The sequence below is a fragment of the Anopheles aquasalis genome, chromosome 3, assembly GCF_943734665.1.
Source record: "Anopheles aquasalis chromosome 3, idAnoAquaMG_Q_19, whole genome shotgun sequence".
Taxonomy (NCBI): domain Eukaryota; kingdom Metazoa; phylum Arthropoda; class Insecta; order Diptera; family Culicidae; genus Anopheles; species Anopheles aquasalis.
The window spans coordinates 5627249-5650247 of NC_064878.1; the positions used below are offsets into that span (position 1 = coordinate 5627249).

Here is a 22999-nt window from a genome sequence, read left to right on the forward strand (position 1 = left end):
CAAAGTTTTGTGCGAGTTTTTCCATCAATTTTCCACTTTTTTTCGTGAGCCACCTGGCGCCTCCATCGCTGATCAGGATCAGGAACGGAACTCTCTTTCTCTCTCATGCGCCACAAGAAAGGTCACGCAAATCATAAACCATCATCCTCTTTCTCTTTTTCTCTCACTCTCTGTGCCTTATCAGCCACAACCGGGAACAGGTTCATTCCGATTACCCGGTCGACAGCAGCGCGCGCCCCTTTCTGATGCTGCTGCTGCTGCTTGCAAGTTCATTCTCGGTCATTGTGCTCGGTATGACAACCGATCAACCGAGCTCATTCTCTCTCTCCGTCTCTCTGTCTCCGAAACGATCATCATTCGCTTGCACAATAACCACGGCACCACCTCTGCGAGCGAGCTGTGCGAGCGCGAGAGCGCGCATGAGCAGAAGAATGGGGTGCATCATAAGAAGGGTGGCGCTGGTGCTGGGGGTGGTGGTCTGCTGGCCTCATAAAATCTCAAGGCCAACGCCACCCATCGCAACCAAACGTTCCCTCTCTCTCTCTCTTGCACACATTCTCTTGTGTTCACCCCCTTACCCCCTTTGTCATACAAGCACACGTGAAGCGAGAGCGAGAGAGAGAGCACGAAAAACAGCCCCAATCCGTGTGCCAGAGCGAGCAAGCACTCGTGTGGTGGTGTGGGGAGACCTTCTTTTTCCGAGAATGGGTGGCAGCGGGTGGTACACGGGCAGCGCGGCAGATAAAAGAACGAGGTCACTCGAGTTCGTTCAACTCCCTTTGCTGCCGTCGCAAGCGACCGAGCGACCGAGCGAGCGTGCGTTCGCTTCTGGCCCAAAAGGGGGGGGCTGCTGGCTGGTGATATGACCGCCGACCAGGGCAACCATTCGTCACACTGCGCGCTCGCTAGAGGTCGGTCGGTTGATATGGGGTGGGAGGGAGTTACTGCTACCGCGACATAGACCATTCAATTGGAAGGGGGGTTGTGCCACTGGTGTGCTGGCTGTTTCCGTTTTTTTTTCTCTGGATATTTTTTTCTTTCTTATTTGCACGCGCCTTTGTCCACCCCAAAACATGACACCGGATAGCAGCAGCAGCAGCAGAGGTAGGAGAGGGCAGTAAACACAAACAAACAAACAAAAAGGGGCAAAAAAAAGGGACACAGAAGATAGACGGAAGGAGCAGCGCTGCTCGCACGCGCGCGCGTGTACGCTCTTCAATAACATCCCACAGTGTGGAAGGTGAATGGCCTCGGGTTCCTAAATAATAATAAAAAAAATTAGATGGTGGAGTGAGAGGATAGGGAAAAAAATGCATAAAAAAATACCCCTCGACATACTGCACCCCTTCAGAGGAGAGCGAACACACGATCGATTGAAACCGAGTCAGTGTGTCAGCAGCAGCAACGCGACCAACGAAAAACCAAATGATCTTCCCTTCTCTCTCTCTCTCTCTCTCTCTCTCTCTCTCTCTCTCACTCTCCCTCTGTCACTCTCGCTCATCTTCACTTCATCTCCCTCCCAAAAAAAAATGGCACAAGTGGAGTGGCGCTCTCAGAGCCATTGCCCACAAGCCTCATCATCATCTCATTCGTCATGCGTCTGCAGGGTGGCGTTTTTGGCGAATTGTACGCGAGAAGAAGCGATTAATGAGGTTCACGCAAAGGGCGGGGTATGTTGGGTGGCACCGTGCCACGATCATAAATATGGGTCAACGATCTATTAATAAAATTCATGATTTCTCATCCGCTTCGCCACCCTCCTTCTGCAAAAGGGGGAGGAAACTCTCTTTCTCTCTCTAGTTCTCTCTTTGTCGCATATTTTTAAACTCCCTGTGCGGTATTTTCCGCACGCTTATCACTAGCAACAGCCGCAACCACACATCACACTTGCAGCAGCAGCATCAATTTATTAGTATGGCGCCAAACCACAACCTACCCCTAAAAAAGTAGTACTAGCAACACCCCCCCCCCCCCCCCCCCCCGGGGAGAGGGCAAGTCACCGCCGCCAGATGTGGCGTAACCTCAACCGCCAATAGCTCACGCCAGTCCCCCTTCCTCTCTGCACTGTCTGCTGTGAGAGGGTTGGGGACGCAAGACCTTAATACGTGCCCGGTTAGGCGGCGCACCAAAAACCCGTTTCTCCGCTGATCGGTCGTTCAACCACCGCGAGCAGGTGGGGGGTTGATCTGGTCTCGGCGGTCTGCAAAATGGCCGACTGGAACACGCTGCGCCGAGCTCTTGTCCTTGAGCAGCGGCTGTCGCTGTTGCTGCTGGTGCTAATATCTAGATTTCTTGCTTCTCTCGGCTAACAAATCGATTGGCACACACATTGGACAGCTGGTAGTGCTGCTCAGGGAGTTGCATACATCGACTGCTCACAGTGGGCTTGCACAATTGTTGCTGCTGCTGCTGCTGCAGCAGAGAGGTGGTTCAGCGGCGGCGCGCACATAAAGGTATGCGCGGCCATCGATCGTGTATCGTGACGATCGAGCATTTGGGAAGGGCCAACCAGCAGTCTCCTATAGCTGGAAGTAAGCCAAGGGCTCCTCTCCCACAATGCGCAACCGTAGGGCGTGCAAAAAGCTGGGTGGGAGTGCAATCGGTGTCTCGAAACATTAAAAGCTACTTTTTTCCCTAAAAACAACACCTGACCTGACCACGGTATCCACGACGACATTGGGGGTGGGTTAGCAGCAGCAGATAAGGATCTTGCAATCGATCAACACCAAACCAGAGGCACTGTACCGTACACACCGTGCAAGCGCCCGTGGTGAGCGAAAGGAAAATCGAATTAATTGGTGGCCACCAAAGTGCGCTCGCGCTCGCCTCCACCAAGGTCTTCATGGCCACCCCTGTTGTAGGAGAGGTGTGAATGCGAGTGAAGCGGGGGGAGAGGAGTCGATCTTGAGAAGTTCAGTAACCCCTCGAGAGGACAACCGTCGTGAGGTGGCACAAATAGTGAGCGTGAGAGAGACGAGGGGCTCTCGGAGAACGCAAAATGGAAAGGATCAACTCTTGATGCAGAAAATTCCTCGCAATGGGGGGGCAAGCGGGCACACCAGACCAGAAGCAGCAGAAGAAAAAAAGAGAGAGAGAATGTGAGTTAAAGAATGATCTCCCCCCGTTTTATGCTGCTGTTGGCTTCTTCTACAAACTATTCAATCCGATTCTTCGATCGTGCTTGATCTCGCACGTTACCTCTCTCGCTCACACCGATTACAACATTATCCACCTCACCTGCTGCTGCTGCTGTTTGGTGGTGTAGTGGACCCCCTTTTATGGTTCACTCGCTCGCTCGCTCGAGGGAAGAGGAGACGCTGATGGCTTCGTCGTCGTCGTCGCAACTTTCAAGGACAACTCCATAAGGTGGGAGGGAACAGACCCCCGAGACCGAGGTGGTGGTGACCAAGAAGAGAACGGAGCCACACAGCATAACACAGAGGGGGGGGGGGGTGGCTTATGTTGCAAAAGAAAAAGGAGGCCACCAGCAAGCAACGCGGCATGGTGGCGGCCACACGCCACAGGCCAACGAACCAAGAATATATGCTCGCCCGACCGAGGCCAATCAACTTGTGGGCCAACGACCCAGCGCCGCGCCGCCCGCGTCAAACGAGTTCTCTCGCTCTCTCTGCTCGTCATCGTCGTCGTTGGAGAGACTTCTGGTGGAAGGCCAACCGCTTCTTTGGCGCACTTGGGGTGCACTTGTGTGGTAAAAGAGGTCACATCGGCCCTCCCCCAGTCACCGCGTAAATCCAATGCCAAACAGTCCATAGAGCAACCCCACAGGATGCAACTTTAAAAAAGGTTGGAATGAATTGCAAAAAAACAAAACGGCGATGAACCTGGCACACACCAAGAGATGAACCCAAAAGGGAGGTGGTGCAGATTGTTCTCGAAAATGCCCAAAGATTCCAGCAGCAGCAGCAGCAGCAGGTGGCAGAGTTCAGCAAGGGAGCAGCACCATGCCAGAGGTCCATGACACCAATAGAACCGTTCTAGAACCGCACCCACCCCCTCCAAAGAGAGGGTGGAGGGTGCGTTTGCTTAGTCAATGACCTCTCTCTTTCTCTCTCTCTTTTTTTGAACCGATGGCGGGGTCTATGCTTCACCGACCAAGGGGTCTCACACCCGGGAGCAGCGGTCATTAAACCGAAGGCTTCTGTTCTTCGCCTTGCCATGCAACGATGCGATGCGTGGGATGGTGGTGGTGGAGCGCAAGAGAGGCGCGCACGAGACTTCAGTGGTAGAGAGTGGTGTTTAGGTCAGTAACCTTTCCACCCCTTTCGTATCCGCTGAGGGGCGGGTTGGGCGGGTGGTATGCTAAGCCCACCAGCTGATGCGAAGCAGCGGCGGCCGTCAACCGTGGCGCACAGGCCATCTGGTTCTAGCGCGCTCTAGAGCTGCTTTCTCTCATTCTACACACGCTTTGATTCTCCACAGTTCTCGTTCTTCGCGTTCCCTCTTTCATCCACGCTTCGTTATCCCGCTTCGTTTCCATATGTTTCGGCTTCAGTGTTGGTTGGTTTTCTTTTCCACTTTCCTTCGTGTCGCTTCTCTTCTTTCAGTTTTCATCAGTTTGTGTTTCCCTGTGGCTCTCTAGTTAGCTTGCTTGTTTGTTTGCTCGCTGCTTTGCACGCTTTCTCGATTCTTTTCTATGGTTGCTGCAACTGTTCTTCTTGGTGGCTCTCTCTAAACCACCACCACCGTGCAGTGCATTAACCTCGCAGAAGTTCTCAGTTTGAACCGTTGTTTCTTTGTCACCTTATTTTTTGTTTTAGTTGTTGTGCTTCACATGATCACGCGAAACAATAGTTGGTTCATTTTACAACCATGAACCGTTCGTATGTGCAAAGGCTTCGCCACTTCCGCTGCACATCATCGCATAAACGTTTGAAAACATATTAAACTTAGGTGTTCGGTAGCGCAATGTTCTGGAGGTATTTCCGGTGAAAAAAATACCTCAACCTCTCTCTATTGATCACACACGATTGCTCTCTGTCTTTAAAGAACATTAATGTATAGAAAGTGGTCATGTGAAGTACACTTACCTTGCAGCCTTCACAGGAATGGACGCCATAGTGGAAGCCGGATGCCTTATCACCGCACACTCGGCACAGCACCGTGGTGCCATCGAATTCTGCAAATGAAAAAACAAACGAAAAATATAAAATCAGAAGGATAAGAGCCCCCACACATTAATGGCTAGCAAAATCCGTTATCAGTAAAGAGTCAGCAAAACAATCGACCGAACCACCGCTAGGTGGGGGAGAGGTTGTTGGATAAGAAAACGTTTGACCGATAAGGTGACTTCCTCTGTAGGTGAAGGTTATTCACATATTTTGGAAGACGCAGGTGACGCAGAAGAGGCGAGTGGTTTGCTTATCGGTTTTGAACAAAAATGAACGTCGAAACACGGTCTCCCTCGTCTTTCCTTATCTCTCAGGCGAACACCCTCCTCCTCTTCTGTTTCTGGACGATTCGTGAGCTTATCAGTCTGTAAGGCACTGGCCGGGGGACTGTGCGCAAACCCACTTGGCACAACTGACCCATTTCCACCCGATTGATCCACGGGGGTTTGATAGCAAAGTACACACTCGCCACACGCTTGGTAACGTTTGATTGAAACACTTTTAATTTATTAAAAGAAAAGTTAGCACCAAGGACAGCAGCAGACCATAGATTCCACACCCATAATTGGAGCCGTAGGTCTCTGTGCTAAGAGGTAATTAGATGCAGAGCGTGCTGGCCGTTGATTAGACGGTGAATTGGTTGAAGAGAAAGTTGCTCGTTAATAAGCTAACAATCTAGCTCGATCGGATCGTATCGCATCGTTCGATCGACCGGAACAACAGCGGAACACATCTGGATGGATAGTTGGTGTAGCAACGAGAAAGAGAGAGGGAGAGAGGGCGGACGGGGCGTCGAGAGCCTTCACACTCTTGGTTGCCTCTTGGTTGGCTCCATCATCCATCCAGGGCGTTGCGTAACGTTTGCATAATGATCGCGATGTTGATGACGACGACGGTGGTGATGATGATGATCGTCCACTGTCAGGCGATCAAACGCAAACATACTACTACTACAGCGAGAGCGAGGTGCACGTACTGCTGATTGCCGTAAGTCACGAAGTGCGCGCGTTGTACGCTGTTGCTGCTGCTGCTGCCCTAACTATCAGTTGGAAGGAAGCATTCGTTACTGGATTCGTTACATGATACACTAACGGATGCAAAGGGAGAGCGCGCATAGACGGATTTAAGCAATTAGGATGCTTTGAGTGAGGAAGCCTCATTTTTGTGATTTTATTTCGACGAAAGCTTAGCTTTGTTGGAGGAAATTTAATCAATTTTTGAATTTTTTTCTCATGAATGCCATATAAAACTACACCATTTCAAGAATACTTCGTCAGCTTTTGATATTTCCTTTTGGACTTTTTAAAATTTCGAAACATGTGTGAAAAGGTAATGAAATTCGAATAATAACATAAGCATGTAATATTAACAAAAAAACATAAAAAGAAAATTAAATAAAAGATTTGATAAGCAACAGGACGTAAATAAATTGAAATATTTGACAAAGCACTAGTGTTAAATAATTTATTTCTCAATGAGTTAAACCAAAGCGGAACACAAAGTAAGGTCCAAAAACGGAAAATCAAAACAAAAAAAATCAAGCGTAAAACTGAAAGAAAGCAACACTTTTTAATGCATCAACCTGGCGCCTGTGTGTTCACAGCGTAACATAAACCTACAAATGAAGAGCAACAACAGCGACTCCGCACACCATCCGTCCCATCCCCAAACCCGGAGAGGAATGGGAAAAAGGAAAAGTCAACAACCTTTTACTGGCAGTCGTGAAAACTTATCCGAAACCGAGAAACCAACAGACCGACAGACCAGCGGAGAGAGCACGAGAAGAAGGGGCATATAGCCCGCCGTACGCCTTCGCGAGTGGAATGAAAAGACCCCAAAAACCGACGGCAGGAAATTGGTGGTTTGGTGGGTGGTGGTTGGTCTGAGAGGCACACCCATTTATTCCCAGGTTCCTCAATGCACTCCCTCGTTTTCCTCCATCATAAAGGCATCGTAATGTATCATCCTCGATGGCTCGCTGGGGCAATGAAGCTCGAATGATACTCCTTCTCAAGCTCCAGCAACCTCTTTTCCTTCTCCTCTTCTGCGGTCATCCGGGAAGGCAGAGGAAGCACACCGAAGAGGGCAGAGTGTTCCTCAGCACGATCACAGCAACTGAGAGCAAAGCCCGATCGGATAGTTGGTGGCGTCGTTTTGGGGCTTCACTGTCGACGACGAAAGCACTTTCTTTTTCGACATCAAGACGCCAATCGATGACGACTGGACGGATCTCCTCGTAAACGGTTCTCCACCTCCCATTTCCAGCTCCTCCAAACGGACGAACGACCGAAAGGCAATTGATTCGATGGAGCCGGCCAAAGCAAGATGAACGTCAAGCTCTGGTTTTACTTTCACCCCGGGAAAGCACACTCTGGCTGGCTGGCTGTTTGGTTGAATGACCGACTGCGTAAGAAATCATGCTCGAGGCCAAAGACAACAGAAAAAAAAATCGGAGAAAAAAGTGTCTTCAATCGACGCTCGAGGGGGGGTTCGTGAAAGCGAAAGCGAAGCCCCGGCTGCTGACTTTCGCCAAACGAGGCCACCAGTGTGCACCCTCCCTCCCTCCCTCCCTCAAAACCCCCCACACGTCACCTAAACACCTCCTTTCTTCCGCTTGATCCCGTGCGGAACTGGTTCACCTTTTGGTGCGAGCTTTATTTTTTTCTCTGCACACAGCGGCGCGGGAGGCTCTCCTCTCTTTATGTCATTGACCGATGCCCGGAGACGGTGGTTGACCCTTTGCACGCTTTTCCGCATTTGCAACGACTTTCCACCAGAGCGCGCGCGCGTTTCCAGGGTGCCAACAAATCACCGGAAGTCGTTTACTATCGCAAGGAAAGGATTAACCTGCGACAGTTATGTGTCACCAGGTTTTGAGGCTTCTGTAAACCTGGCCACGAGAGGGTGATAAGATCGATAAGATGCTTTTGCCTTTAAAGGCAGCAGCAGAGGTCGCTTTAAAAGGCCAGGAAGTAAGTGCGGTGTTATGAGGCCCTGGGTTTAATGAGTGTCTTCGAGCGTCCACGACGATGTTGAAACGGGGCCAATTGAACATTAGCCCGAGTCTTTGCACTCGCGCTGATTACGAAAGGCCTCGGCGTGACAACGCACAGTGCACTGGGAAAGGGCCACTAATAGTGCGTGCGTGCGTGCGTGATCATTATAAAACTAACTTCCTTATCAAAACTGAACGGTAGCGGGGTGGATGGAAGGGACGAGAAAGTTATGGTACACCAATTGGTAAATGGTAGTTCCTTTAAAGTTCAATAAAGTATGACGACAGCATACCATTGCTTAACGGTGGTGCCAGTACATTAAAATAACTTTCATTCATGGTAAACAGTCATTAATTTAATGGTAGCTGTCATTTGAAGCCTTGCAATCGAATAAAAATTAGAAACATATAAAGATAAACTGTAATTGTTCGCTGCTGATTGCTCAACTTCTGAAGAATATGTAAAAAAAACCGGTTTTAATTCAATTTTAATTGGTTAGCCCCATTCCACAGATCATGAAAGATTATATTGCATTAACAAATTGGTAAAATAAACTGGATAGGAAGAGATAAGACGTACAATAAACTGAAGTGCAACAAGCAGTGAAAAATCCCACGTCATCAGCTACAATGTTCACAAAAAACTGTGTCACTGTGTTAAAACATGTAACAATACAACACAAAACGTGGAACTGAAAATGGTAATGAATCCAGATAATCCTCGCTGTAACAAGATGACAAACAGAGTGATATAAAAGCAGCACGGGATTCGTTCCGATTCATCTCGAACAACGCAATGTCGTCGGTGCTGTTTTTGCTGTTGTTGTTGCCTCCTTGCCACACTTTCGAATGCCACATACACCTGCAATTAGCATATCCACGGTATCAAACGATGACAATCGCCAACGATCGCTGTGCTCCCCCCGTGAGAGTGAGAGTTCGAGACGAAAAAAAAAAAAACAAAGTTTAGGAAAGTTTTACACAACTCCCACCGCGGTCCTCACAAAAAACCACGAAGCGTGAAGAGCTTCACAATGAAGTGCAAAAGGTCATTACACCCCCGGCGCGGTGCGGGGCCAAGGTGCGAGCTATGCTACGACGAAATTGAAGACGAAATCCGATGCTCCACCAATGGCCGGTGGTCAGGTCCAATGGAAGTTGTGTCCGCACTTTCTCGCCTCTCACCGATCGGAGCAGAAGGAGCACGGTTATGCGCGCGAGCCCCTTCCTTCCTCGATTGGCCCCGGCGGAGAGCACGGCCATTGGCCTTTTGCTTTGGGGTCTGGCCTCGACTGGATTCGAAATCACAGTTGGCCTGTGCATGAATTGATGGATGGAGTGGTGGTGGTGGTGGTGGTCATGGTGATGATGATGGCGTGCTGCACCCAACTAGCCTACTACGAAGTTCGTTAACCCAATGCTCGAATTATGAGCCGGACATGGCCGACCAGTGTGCGTTGATTTTGTCACTTTCGAACCTAATTTGGGATCCGGCTTCAACGCATCGCAGTGAAAGAGATAGAGTTCAGCATGAAAGCAAGAGAGAGGGCAAGAGACAGAGAGAGAAAGTGAAGCCGGAAAAGCATAGGTTTGGAATTGAACGTTCGGCTCCAACTCTCACCACCTCGAGCCGGTCCCGATGAAAGTGAAAAGTAAAAGTATTTCACGCCACCAACAGCCAGCCAGCCGGCATCATCGCATCGCTTTCTCTCATGCTCACGAACGAGCAGCGGAAAGCAGCATAAAGAAAGAAGAAACACGATGAAGAGGGGTGGAAACGGAAACAAAACAGAGATGCGAGGTTAGATCATCTCACGCGAGCATCAACCCGTTGCGGCGCTGAGTGCGATGCTGCTGCAGTCAGCGCCAGAGAGAGAGAGAGCAAGAGAGGAACGTGCGAGTAGTGATGTTGGAAAGAAAAAGACCAACAAAACCAAACAATTCCATCTAAATGCCGGGCGCACAGCATAACAAGCATAAAGCACGCGGCCACAGCATCATCTCTATGCTCGGGATGGTGTTGTGGTGCACACTATTTTTAAGACATTTAAAAATGGAGAAACAAAATGGCGATAAGAGGCCACGCGGTCCATGTTTTCACTTTCAAAAAAACAGAAACATCCCCTTCCCTTCTCTGGGGCGAGGGTTCATTGGCCCTCCCTTCCCTTTGCTGGGCTATGCACCCTTCGCCGGACTCTTCTCAACATCAGGTCAATGGACTGTTTGCGCCCAGGACAGAGCCGGGGAGGGGTGGTGCCGAAGATTTCTCCACTCCACATGGCGGCGGCGGCGTCTCCATCCGCTCTCCGCTGTCGTTGTCTAGGTCATGAGGTAAACCGCGAGCAATGGGGCACCGTCACGTGTTGCGCGCGCGGCGCCCATCACTTCGTTCGTTCGTACAGTTTTCCCAACGAAAACTAAGCACCACGTGAGCGGTGGTGGTGGTGCAGGGTGAATGACACCGGACGGACAACCCTAGGAAAGGGCCTTTTTAGGCCTGGATTTTCTTCTAGCTAGGGGTGTACCTTCTTGAAGCAGAGAAAATCCACCTTCTCTAGGGCGTCGTTTACTTTCTCCAAGATAAACATCAAGGATAAGGGAGAAGTGGGCCCTCTATTGGGATTCAATATTGCAAACGAGGGAGGGATACAGTTGGCGATAAGAGGACAAGGTGTATTCCCATTTCCCGGACGAAAAACCAACGGCAAAGAACAAGTTGTTTCTCTCGCGAATCGAAGAAGGCAATGCCTGTTGAAGCGTTTTGCCGAAAAAAGATGAAGCATGAAGTTGGTTGTTTTACTAAAAAAGAATCAACTTTTTCTAATAAATGATGAAAAATCGAAAAGATAAGATAAGATGTGAAATGGAATCGTGAAAAAGAAAAAGCGAAAAAAAAGCAAAAAAGTGCGCGAAACGGTAGCGAAATTTGGCCTAACTTCAGGCGAAACTGCTCGAGTCCAGCAGCTTCTGTTTAGCGGGACGGGTTCGCTACTTCACTCGGCTCGAAATCTTGAAATGTCGAGCAGTTTTGAACGGAACGTTACATCCGGAGGTTTGAAGCATTCGCACGCGCATTCAACGCGTTGGAAAAGTGTGTGCATCTATTCTATGAATGCCGAACCGTACAAGAATATTCTCTGCAATTTTTATATCAGTCAAGACGAATCAGCAGCATCAGGAAATGACAATGAGTGCGAGTGGTTTTTTTCAAGTTTTCAGGATGCAAAAAAAATAATCAAAAGTGATAACAAGTGCGAATCTACACCAAAAGAAGCGAATTTCCTTTTTTACCCAAACGTAAACATTCAATTTTATCATAAAACTTTACTGTATCTTTCGTACCTCGTCCAAAATTATGAGTTTGGCTGTTATCACGAGTAATTACATTGCGATTCCATGGCCTTGTGACTATCGAGAACCTTTCAGTACACCAGCTGGTGTGGCAAATCGTTAACGATCCTCACGAAAGTGTGAAACAAGCTGGCATTTGCTCTCGATGCAGTTGCAATTTTCTTTTTTGCGACGGTCACGCAGGACAACACACACCTCTCCCACTGAAGGATGACGATTTCGACATCCGTTCGCCGAGCGAGCATTAGAATCCGGCTAACCTTGCTGTCAGCAGCACCACACGGCACACAACACACGATGATGGTTGCGAGAAACAACCGTTCGTTCCGATGTGAAGCGCGCGCCCAAAAGGTCAACGACATGGGACGGTGAGGGCATTGGCATGGAGAAGGCGCAATGATGGCGCACATGGCAAACGCAGCGCGCGCCTCGCGAGGGATTTGAACTCTCCCGAGGTTCCACCGCTCATCGCGCGGGCTGCGGTGGAGCGAACGAGAAAGCGGTCGCCGTGGAGGTCGCGCAGCATGAAAGAGATGCCAGTACCCCCCACCCCCCTCCAGCAACCGAACCACCCTTCTCTCTCTCTCTCTCTCTCCATCACTGTCATTTTCCTCTTGTTCCTTCGTTCGCTTATCAACCACACAAGAAAACGATATTCGTTGCTTTACTTATGCTGCCACCCTCTCTCACACCCCCTATGCTGTGAGCACCCTCTTCACCTCTTCCTCCTACCTCTCACTAGAGATAGACAAGGACAACAAGAGCAAAGTGAGTGACAGCAACGAGCGAGAGAGCCATGGGAGTGAGCAGGTCGCGCCACGGTCGTTCGGTGAGTGGTGATGTGCGCTCAAAGTGAACGGTTCTCCGCTCCAGAGCACCCCCCATCGCCATCACACCACACCACCACAACGAGGGCAATGCACCCTTTCTTCTTCCTTCACTCGTGAGCCGATGGACGATCCAACATACATTCACAGCATAAATGTTCTCGATTCCCTCCACGTCCTCTTTTTCATTACCAATTTTCTCAAGAAAATTTCATTCGCTCGCTGGCTACTGATTAGCATAAAAAAGGGGGCTCGCTTCCCCTCGGGGAGAACGTTCGCACCCCGTGCCTTGGTGTGCCGGTGCCGGTGACTCGTTCCACTTGTTCCTCCTTCCAGGAATTCTTTTCCTTTTAAAGAGGGTAAAAGAGGGATGTGACCCCTCTCTACTCTCTCGAACCCGGCAGGACACCGGCTGCAGCAAGCAACAAGGAGGAACGGCGGCGATGCAGTTTTGTTGAAACAGTTGGAACAAACTGCAAACGGGGTGAGAGGGGAACTCACACACCAGAACCATGTGCGCGAGCATATGTATGCTCGAGCTTTCCATGTATGGGTGGAGGAGGGATGTTGTAATGTGGTCGTCGTCGCCGTTCGCTGCATTTATGCGCTTGTGCATATGCTGGCATCCCCTTCCTCCATCCGTTCTATCCGGTCTCACCGTCGCGTTCTCTGCGGCACCAGAAGAAGGGGGATTTGTCGAGTGCAAAGCATTGAACTTGACACATTTTGATGCAGGTTTTTCGTTCCCATTTCAACCCAGCACGCGTCTAGCCACGGCAAGTCAAAAACAGGGGCAACGACGGGCTCGACCGCCAACGTTCGTGGGCCTTCGGGGGGGAGTTTGATTAAAAAACTAATTAAAGTTCTTCAAATTTTCTATAAATTGATTCAACATAAAAATGAAGGCAAGTTTTTTCCAACAAACATAGATTAATATTAATATCATAGATTAACGTAAAACGATCGGATTAATAAGCTTCATGGCTTGGTCTAACTGAGCACAATCCCATTTCCTTGAAACTCATTAGGCGAAAGGAAGGTATCAGGTCTGTTGTGACGATAGCAACAACAAATCAATTAACCTTCTGAGTACTGACGATCGATAATTATTGGTCAGGATGCGAATGCTCCAAATGCTAACTCATTATCAGTTCGAGGAGTACGCCAATAGTTGATGTTTAGTCCAGACAGACTATCGATACGTCTGAACCCGTAAATGCATCAAAACATAGCTCTAAATGTTCCGAAAACGAGTCGCAATTCCAACGAACAGATTATTGTTCCAAAACATGCCATCCAGAAATATCCTCCTCCTCATCATTAACACCGTCCTTTACCTATATTCAAATCCGGTTCTCCTTTCGATCCCGGCGAACCACCGCTAATGCTGCCATCATTTGCCGTAGTAGACGAGGAGCTGCTACTACTAGCGACACTGCTATCCATAATGACAGGAGTCGGCGAAGTCGTTGTCGTGGTCGCAGGAGACAACGAACTGCCCGAGGTCGATGATGATGATGTCGAGGTAGCTGACTCCTGCTTTGGTACCACCAGCACTGCATGATGTGACGGATGAAGATGATGCGCATGAAGGTTAGAATTGTGATGCAGTGGATGCTGCTGGTGGTGGTGGTGGTGGTGATGCAGTGGATACTGATGCTGACTGTGATGATGATGCTCCTCGCCGTCGGGCGATTTGCGAAGCAAACCTTCACCGGCAGCCATCTCGGCCGCGATCGTTTTCATCGAATTCAGTATCTTGGGATGAGCGGTGTACGTCGAAGACGAAGTGGTAGTGGTGGTGGTGGTGGCCGATCCCGGAGTAGCACCTTCACCGGCAGACGTTGTCGTGGCCGGTGCGTGATGATGATGGTAGTTTACTATCACCGGCGAATTGACCGGCCTACCGCCGCCACCACCACCACCCGGTGACACCTTCTGGACCTGCACCAACTCGGCAGAGGAGGCCGAGGAAGGCTTCCTGTCAGCTGCCGGTGGTGCTGGCTGGTCTGCTCGCGGACTGTGATGCTGCTGCTGCTGCTGATGCACCACCGTCGTATTCTCCTTGATCACCGTCCCATTTTGGGGATAGGAATGATGTGGACTGGCCACTCGAAGTGGTGGCTGTTGCTCCTGCTGCTGCGGAACAGGATGATGGTATCCGTCGGACAGCATGATGACAGCGTGCCGGTTCTTTTTCCCCTATTCACTCCGTGGTTATTTCTTCTTCAAACTTCCGCACCTTTTATGCTGTCAAAGATTTTGACGTTTTCTGGAGAAATTTCTCGTTTCACTCCACCCAGCCGGAAAAACCAAAACAAAACCACACTACTCCAGCGGCTGTTCATGCACAACCAAATTCCAACCCGGCGTCAACCCGTCGACGGAACTTTGGCCACGCGAGAAAACGAAAGCGGGCACCCCCGGGCCCGCTTCAGCTACACTTTCGCCCACACGAAAAGACCACCACACCGACCAACACCGACGAGAGACACGCGTCGTGATCGTCGAATTCACTTTTCACTTCTTTTCACTTCGCGCTGGTGGCGCTTGATGTATCCACGGGCACAAAAACAGACACTACACGGACACGCACGCTCTCGGACGGGAGCATAAAACACGCCAACACAACAGTGAAAACCCCGTGTGGATCCAACAAAAGGTTTGCGGGCTGCATTCGAAAGCTTCGTCTCCTTCTTTGCTTTTCCTTCTTCTTCTTCTTCTTCTTTACACAAAAACACGCACGCACTGGACGAATTCACGCACTAACTGCTGCACATGCTAACCAACCCCGCTGCAACTGCTGATCGGCGGATCAGGATCTTAAGGAGCCAAGTCTCAAGTCGACGATCAGGGCGCCGAGTGACGGATGAATGACGGTTGCTACGGTAACAAGCATGGCTGGCTGACTTCAACTTGAGGTATCTTTGTTTAACTGCTTTTCAATTTTCCGTTTTCCACGTGGAAAATCTCTCTCACTCTCGATTGCTTCTCGCTGCCGGCCACTGACACTTGCTGGCAATTCCAAATTTCTTCTGTTTTGTAGTTGATCCAAAAACTCACTCACTCATTCACAACAAACCTAGCCGCTTTTCCGGCTTTTCTCGAGTTTCGAGTTTCGATTTGTGGCTCTGCATTCGTCTCACTCGTCTTATCCACTCTGCAGTGGCACAAAAACCGTAATTCCGTTTGATATGTTGACCTTCACCATCTGGAACTGGCTTAATCCGGGTGTTTCTCTCCGCTACTACTGCGATTAATCCATTTTTTAGCTACAAATATTCACTTCACAGCGATTGTTTCGGGAGGAAAACTCAACTAAAACACACAAAATACACGCAACGCACTGGATGAACTGATAAAGTCGCTGCTGCTGGCGACAACAGTGACAACGACGACGAGTACCACGAGTGTGTACGAGCGCGGAAACGTCGAACACGAGGCGGACACGCTCGAACCTCCGGCGCGAACGAAAGGAAAATCAGAAATGGCCGCCGCCGCCGTCGACGAAGGCAGCAGCGGTTCGAAAAAATATTGAAGGTCATAGCCGGGTTTGGTTGCGTGAGTGTCCGTGCGGTCGCTCACCAAAAGCAAAAGCGCTGAGTGCCTTCCCCCCTTTTCCCTCCCAAACATCGCCACACAACCTTCTCACAACATGATGGCGCATGGCGCTCACACGCATACTACGATCGCGTGAAAAGCACCCCACAAGTGGGGGACCGACGATCGCTCTCGCTCTTGATCGTTCGCTTCTATGGGATTGCGGCCGAAGGGGGGGATAGTGGGCACGTGTTACGAAATATCGGACTCACTGTTCCCGCGGGAACGGAACGGGGGGTGAAAACTCGTGAAAGAGAGTGATCGTGGAAAAGCACAGTGAAAAACGGGGAGAATAAAAGAAAGAGAGAAAGAGTTTTCTCGAGAATTCTAGAGTTAATTGGGGTACTTTCATCTGGTGATCGCGATTCTGCCCCTTCATTGAACAGGTTTGTTGAACAATTTTCGATGCAGAATTTCAGCAATTATTATAAATTACCGCCATTTCACTGGCTAGGTGTATCACTTCTTGTTTTGTTTCTCCATTTTACATTATCTTAAGAATGTATAAATTGGTATCGTTTATCAATAGAGTTTATACGAGTTCATTGTACTTTCAAATGGTTTAAAACATGATTTTTGCCCAAATTTCCTACATAAATACATTATTAAATACATTATTCAATCAGACCATTTAGCAGATAAATTTAGTCATATTAAATTCAAAAACATTATAACCACTTGGCTTCTTAAATAAATTTTGTGACTTTCACTACAATTGCCATCTTTTAGAAGCACAATCGAATGTTCTTTTGTTTCACATGTTATGTCGATTTTGGTGTATAAGCCGTTTCAACCAAAAAAGACACTAAATTATCGATAATACTTATTGCCGTTCCATTAAGCCAATTCCCAAAAACAAGCACAACAACCACATCAGTCTCTCCAACCTCACCTCTTTCATTTCAGGTTAATGTAGCGGTTCGGTGTGGAGTGGTATAACCTCAGCATTTCTCGCCCCTCGCCCAAAACGAATCAAAAGACCATCTCATTACACATGACGCAGACGAAAACATAACATTGAAACGCGAAGGAAATGGAGTGGTTGGGGTGGACCAGAACCAGAACAAACACTGTCCGTGTCCGCGTCAGTGGTTCCTGAGAACGGAATCGGACTCGAGAACGCAAATAAAAACAAAAGTCATTGACCCAAATTGTAAAAGCCACACATACACACATGAGCAGGCAACCTTAACCGCCAGGAATGGCAAACGGGAATGGGAAAAAGGGGAAAAACGCAACACCTCCGCTCCCACCCAGCTCACCCCGAAGTCCGAGAACCAAGAGAATGCTGCGCATCGGAAAGATTCTCAAAGACACCCCACGGGAAGGAGGGTGGAAGCGAAAAACCCACTCAACCGCGAACAGAACATACCCACACCACCATCATCATCATCACAGCTGCTGCTGCTGCTGCTGCTGCTGCTGCTGCTGCTGCTGCTGTCACCTTCACCTTCTTCTTGCGATCGAACGACCGACCATCCGGCTCTGCTCGATCCAAATCGGCCACGGACACGATGGAGACGATTGTCACGAGCAGCGTCACATCGCGGGGACGTGGACCGCGCGGGGTTCATGGTCAGCATTGAAGCGTCGGTCGCGGGTGCGACCGCGAATCGAGGGTAGTCGACCGTCGAGTCGAGACGATCACCCACCGCCGGAAGCAAGGCGCGCGAACGCAGGTGAAGGCAACCACGCTCCCGGGCGCGAGACCTTTTTTTCGGTGAGTGGCCGCGGCCATCGCGAGGCTACATTCAAGGGCACAACCTGCGACTCGCGCAAATCCTCCTCCGAAAAGGCGAAAATGGATGGCGAGCAAGGCGAAAGGAATGATGATGATGATGTTGAAACGTTCTCGAAAGTAAGGAAGATGGAAACCGAAACTCAAAGAGAACGTAATAATAAGTTCTTGGATGAAGCGGAAATTACGAAACATGTACTCAGCGCATAGAGCTGCCCCACATAAACCGAAAAGAACTCTAGAACCTGGAACGAGAACTGACGAAAGAACCTCGATAAACTGCGAGTTCCTCGCGTGACCTAAAGCAGTAACCGCAGCCGGTGGTTCTGGTCATCACCTCCGGGCATCGAAAAAAAACCCGCCAAAGAACGACGCAATTGTTTGCAGTAGTACTTGCGACAAGACGTGTGGGGAAAAGGGGCCCAACAGCATTATGCTGCCGCCCCCTTACCGCCCAGCACAAGAAGACCCATTAGCTGGCGTGAAAGGAACCGTGCGAAAAGTGGGCAAACGAGAACATCAACCAACCAACCAACCACACAGAGACAGCTACACAAGAAGTCGTCTCTCCACAGGCCACAACAACAACAACAGAAACAACAGCAGATCGCGACATCAGCACTGCCAATCTGCCGCCTGGTTGCGAGTGTGTGCGAGAAGAATTTCAGGTTCAAGGGCAAACACACAACCACGCGCTCGGTTGTGCGTTGGCCAGAGAGAAAGGGGTGGCAAAAGAGAGACAAGGAGAGAGAGAGAGACGATCTTTCGTTTCTGCTCCTTCGAAACGGAAACAGATTTGTCTTGATGACGCCTTCTCTCCTCAGAAGAAAAAAAACCTTCCCCAAGATCTCAACAAGAAGAATTCTTTCGCAAAACACACGATCGCACAAGACGCAATGCCAGGACAGGCAGGAGGTGCGTAGAGGAGGGGAATAAAGTGCGTGTGGCCTGGCAAGAGGCCCCAAGGGAATTGAATGGGGTGGGGAGGTATGGAACTATTTTTGGGATTTCAAGGGTATCCGCTCTTGTTCGGTTTCGGAATTGACTAAAAAAAAAGAAAGGATTTTTGCAAGATGACGCCAGGTAAAGCGTTGCGACATTGAAATCTATCGTGATCGTGGTGGGATCAGCATGAGTCAACTGCTCATTTGAACTTTTGTTCCTGAATATCACATTCAAATCTTGATTGTGTTGATAAAGAGTTGGAAGAAGTTACTCAACTAACCAGTGCTTGATCTTCTGTTTAACAAGATCACGTTTTTTTTGGGCAGCTATCAAAGTGTAACTGTAACTGTCAGTTGGAATTTTGCATTAATTTCTCACAAAATCCAGCGCCAGCACACTCAAATCATCAATAATCACGGATCTCCTGAAGATACGATCATCAATTTCTAGCTTCATCATCATCGACTTCATCTAAAGAGGATCATTGTGAGAATCTGGCTATTTTTGGGCCACCCTCTTTGGTGGTGCTTAATCATACAGCATGCTGCTACTGTTCGACACAACAGTGCGTAGCAGAGCTCATTCAACGCCACCCAACCCCCACGGATGGTGGTGGGCAGCGCGCGAATGTTGAATGATCAGTTTCAGCTGCCTGTTCTTCTACGAGCCATCCATCAAACCATCGGCCTTCTCTCTCGCTCTCTTTCTCTTTCCCTAGCGATCTATTCGTAAACCGATCCGCGCGGATCTATCGAGGATCGCAGAAAAAGTGCGTAGAACACGCACCGGCGATAATGAACGACGGACGGACCGACGGAGAGGTGCGTCCCCGTTGGACTCCGTAGGTGTGAGTAGTAGTAGGTCACGAAAGGGGTCAGGGTCAAGCGCTCAAAAGCCCGTTCGCGCACAGACACGCGGACGTGGCACAGGCAAACGAAACGCACTTTTAAAGACATTTTAAATGACAAAAGCAGTCCCATGAACAGGACGCTTCTATCAAGCGTTTTGGGTGTTTGGTTACCAACATGTTGTCCCCCCTTCGGTTACCGCAAGAAAGACGCACGAAACGTACGCACCATTACGCGCGCACTACACATGCATTATTCTCGCTCGGGTTCGGAATGTGGTCAAAGTGTTTCATGATACCCAGCGCCCTTCTTTCTCTTTTCTTTTTGCGTTTCTTACACGTTTGCGTTTTCTCTCCTGTTTACCTGGTTTACTACCGAGTGTGTATGTGTTATCCATTCTCCCCTTTTTGGTGGTGTTTTTCATTTTCTTTAATGTTCTGTATATTTCTTGCTCGATTCTTCCTGTGTTGCTGACGCAATACGCGCCTTTGCTGACGCTTGGGGGGGTGGAGTGAGGTGGTCCGGTTAGAATGTTGTTTTCGTCGTCGTCGTCGTCAGTGGCTTTCTTCAGTTTAGTTATGCGTGGTCCGAAAAAAAAGCGGTGAACGAGGAAGAAACCAGCGGAGATGCAAATTCTTTTCTTACTGAATTTCAATTCCACAATCGTTCCGTTGGCCGGTGGTTTTGGAGCTTTGTTTTGTTGAATATTTGGTGACGAGCAGTGTTTTCAAGGTTCGCTGGGGTGGGTGTGACCGCGATCGATTGGAATCCATTTTTTTTTTGTAGCAAAAACGTAGAGTAAAAAAAATCGCAGATCATATTCCACTTCAGGTGCAACCTATTTACCAATCAAAAACGGTACATTCCGGAAATTTGATAATCATTTTGTCGCGATTTTATGCTATCGTTTTGTGTCATTGTAAACAGACATGAACTGGTTTGGTTGACGCAATGGCGCATCACCAACTGCGGCGGAGACTAATATTTATCGAAGAAAACAAAACCAAAAAAAAACGAAAAAGACAAAAAAGGAGGAAAAAAAGAACTGTGTTCTGCGCAATTGGCTCGCGCCTTGCGCCTTCGCTCTCACGTTGCTTGGGGTCGAATGGCGCAGTGGCGCACGCGGACACCCGGCAACCGGAGGAACGCTGGCGCAGGAAGAACTCTCTGACTTTTCCCTCCAGTTCCAGTTCACCTCCAGGCAAACAGAAACAGAGACTGGAGTGGAGAACTCCAATGTCCACGACCGCACCACCGCGGCGGCAGAGGTCAACAATCCACCGCGTGCCAGCAGAGCCACCACCCCTTTTTTCCGCCCCCTCCTGGCCACTGCGGCGTGTATTTCCCGCGATCCTCACTTTACATTCACCGTAAAGGCCAATGTGCCACCGTACCACACGGCAGTCTTTATCTCGTCTCTGTCTCTCTCTTTCTCTTTTCCATTCCATTTTTCCAACAAATCCCCGGGTCCACCAGAGCCAGAAAAGCCTGAATCTGATGCCGGGGAGTCGTCAGAGGCGAAACATAATTCCTCCCCCCCTGGGAGAACTCGCGGGCTCACCAACCGCGAGAGAGAACGATTCTCGAAGAACGATTTTCTTTGCATTCTCTACTCCGGCGATCTCCGCGGCGATCGGTGTGATCACGCATACAAACACATCTGGGCCCCCCCCCCCCCGCCCCCCTCTTTCCATTTTTCTCTTCCCATTGAGCGAGTGTTCTCGGTGGTGACTGTAGGGTGACTGACCTACGACGATGACGACGACCGCGACCACAACGACGACCACGACCGATCACGACGACGACGACGATGCTCCTCTTTGGTTCACCTTTCCAGCCGCAGTAGCAGCAGCAGCAGGCGAAAAGCCGGGGCTCCACCGAAGGGGGTCCCGAGAGCGTCGCGAGATCGATCCGCGCGATGTGAGATCCACCGCGGCGCGCGATCATGGACCTCGCCAGGAGCACTCACCGTGCTGCTCCACTGCATGATGCTGCTGCTGGTAGCCCAGCGAAGCATGGAAAATGAAACGGAATTGGTGCCGGTGTTCGTGGATTCCGATTCCGCGATCGTTGCGCGCGCCTTTCTATCAGAGAGTGGCCGCGGCGCAAGGCACCATCATTATCCACTAAGGTACAAGAAGAAGAAGCATAAAGGGGGTTGAGGAGGAGCAAGCGAGGTTGATGCTTTGGGTGGTGAAACTGTGCTGCAGGGCGAAAGTGAGCAACAGGGCAGCGGCGGAGATGCGGCGGACAGATGCAAACCCTGGGACGGAGTGAGCTCGCTCTCTTATCGATCATTCACCGCATTCACTGCAACAGAAGGAGGAAGGGTAGTGAGGGGTACAAAATGATGATAATATATGCTCCACTGCACTACAATTGAGCGATGCTGCGTTCACTGTCCTCGTCGTCCACGTTGTCGTCTTCTCAACAGCATTTTCAATTCAAACTCTGCGTCTCAAGAGGCCACGATCCTCTTTGATGGAAATGTACCCCCCAAAAAAAAACAAAACACTCGTTGACAATGTTGCCAACATAAATTATGTCGCGTAGTTTATGTTAAAAAGGGGGGCGGGCGCTGTAGCACAAAATTCGATTTGATCTCGAGCTATTCGCGATCCGCGAGCGACCGCGCGGGTGAATGGCATTAGAAAAGAAAGCAGCAGCAATTCGTAACCCGTGGTCGTGATCAAGGAGAAAACCCTCCGGGCGGCCAAGCATCGGATAGTTCGTTCGTTCGCTCGCTCACGGAGCAGTACAACGCCACTAGCTCTCTGCAAACGAGCTGGGCCGAGTGTGCCGGGTGTCTGGAAGTTAATTGGACGGCGTGAAGGTTAAGTCATTGCTCTCGCTTTTCCTTTGCTCTCGCTCGTTGGCGGGCGTACGCCACGCCATGCCACACCATGCCATGCTATGCCTGCAGGAAACGGTGAGGTGTTTGACCGATCACCGACCGCCCGACCGTCCGGAGACCGGTGCCCTCATGTGACTCCTCTGCTCTGCAGCACACCACAACACAACTGGAGGCAGGAGAAGCATATGGCGAATACTGGGAGGAGATCTGCTCCCCAAGATCCAAGTACTGCCTAGTGCTCCGTCGATTTACGCTCCATGCTCCACGTTTCAGAGGAACTGAACCGGAACGGTCTCAACTGGAGCAGGTTTGTTTGAGCTTTGGCTCATTAAATGTTGTTCTAGTGAGTTTTCCCACAAGAAATAATAAAAAATATATTATTAGACTTTCTATAAAACTCTGACTACGAGAAGAAAATCCCTGGATGCTGCTACAATTATAAATCTCAATGCTTCCCAGTAACCGACTTTTCCCAAAAAAAAAACCAACACAAACCAAGGAAAGGAAAAAAGGGGGCCATCGAGCAAATGCAAATAATGAGCTCGGGGAGGTTTCGCATCGCAAAACGCACTTGTACGCACGTCTCTTGGGATCTCGTCCGCGACCGAGAGATGGATGAGCTCTACGCACCGCACCACACCACGCACCGGGCGTGGAAAGTGGAAAGACCAATGTACGGTGGTGCCAATGACCCAGCTGGCGACGAATTTAT

General features: G+C 49.7%; 1 protein-coding gene across 1 annotated transcript in view; it reads right to left on the bottom strand.

The window, feature by feature from the left end:
- Positions 1-22999, bottom strand: part of LOC126576394 (ecdysone-induced protein 75B, isoforms C/D) — an 87555-nt gene that overhangs the window by 41275 nt on the left and 23281 nt on the right. Inside the window, exon 3 of the mRNA XM_050237652.1 lies at positions 5049-5137. Coding sequence (XP_050093609.1) covers positions 5049-5137 — 89 coding nt within the window. The remainder of the gene's footprint in view (positions 1-5048; positions 5138-22999) is intronic.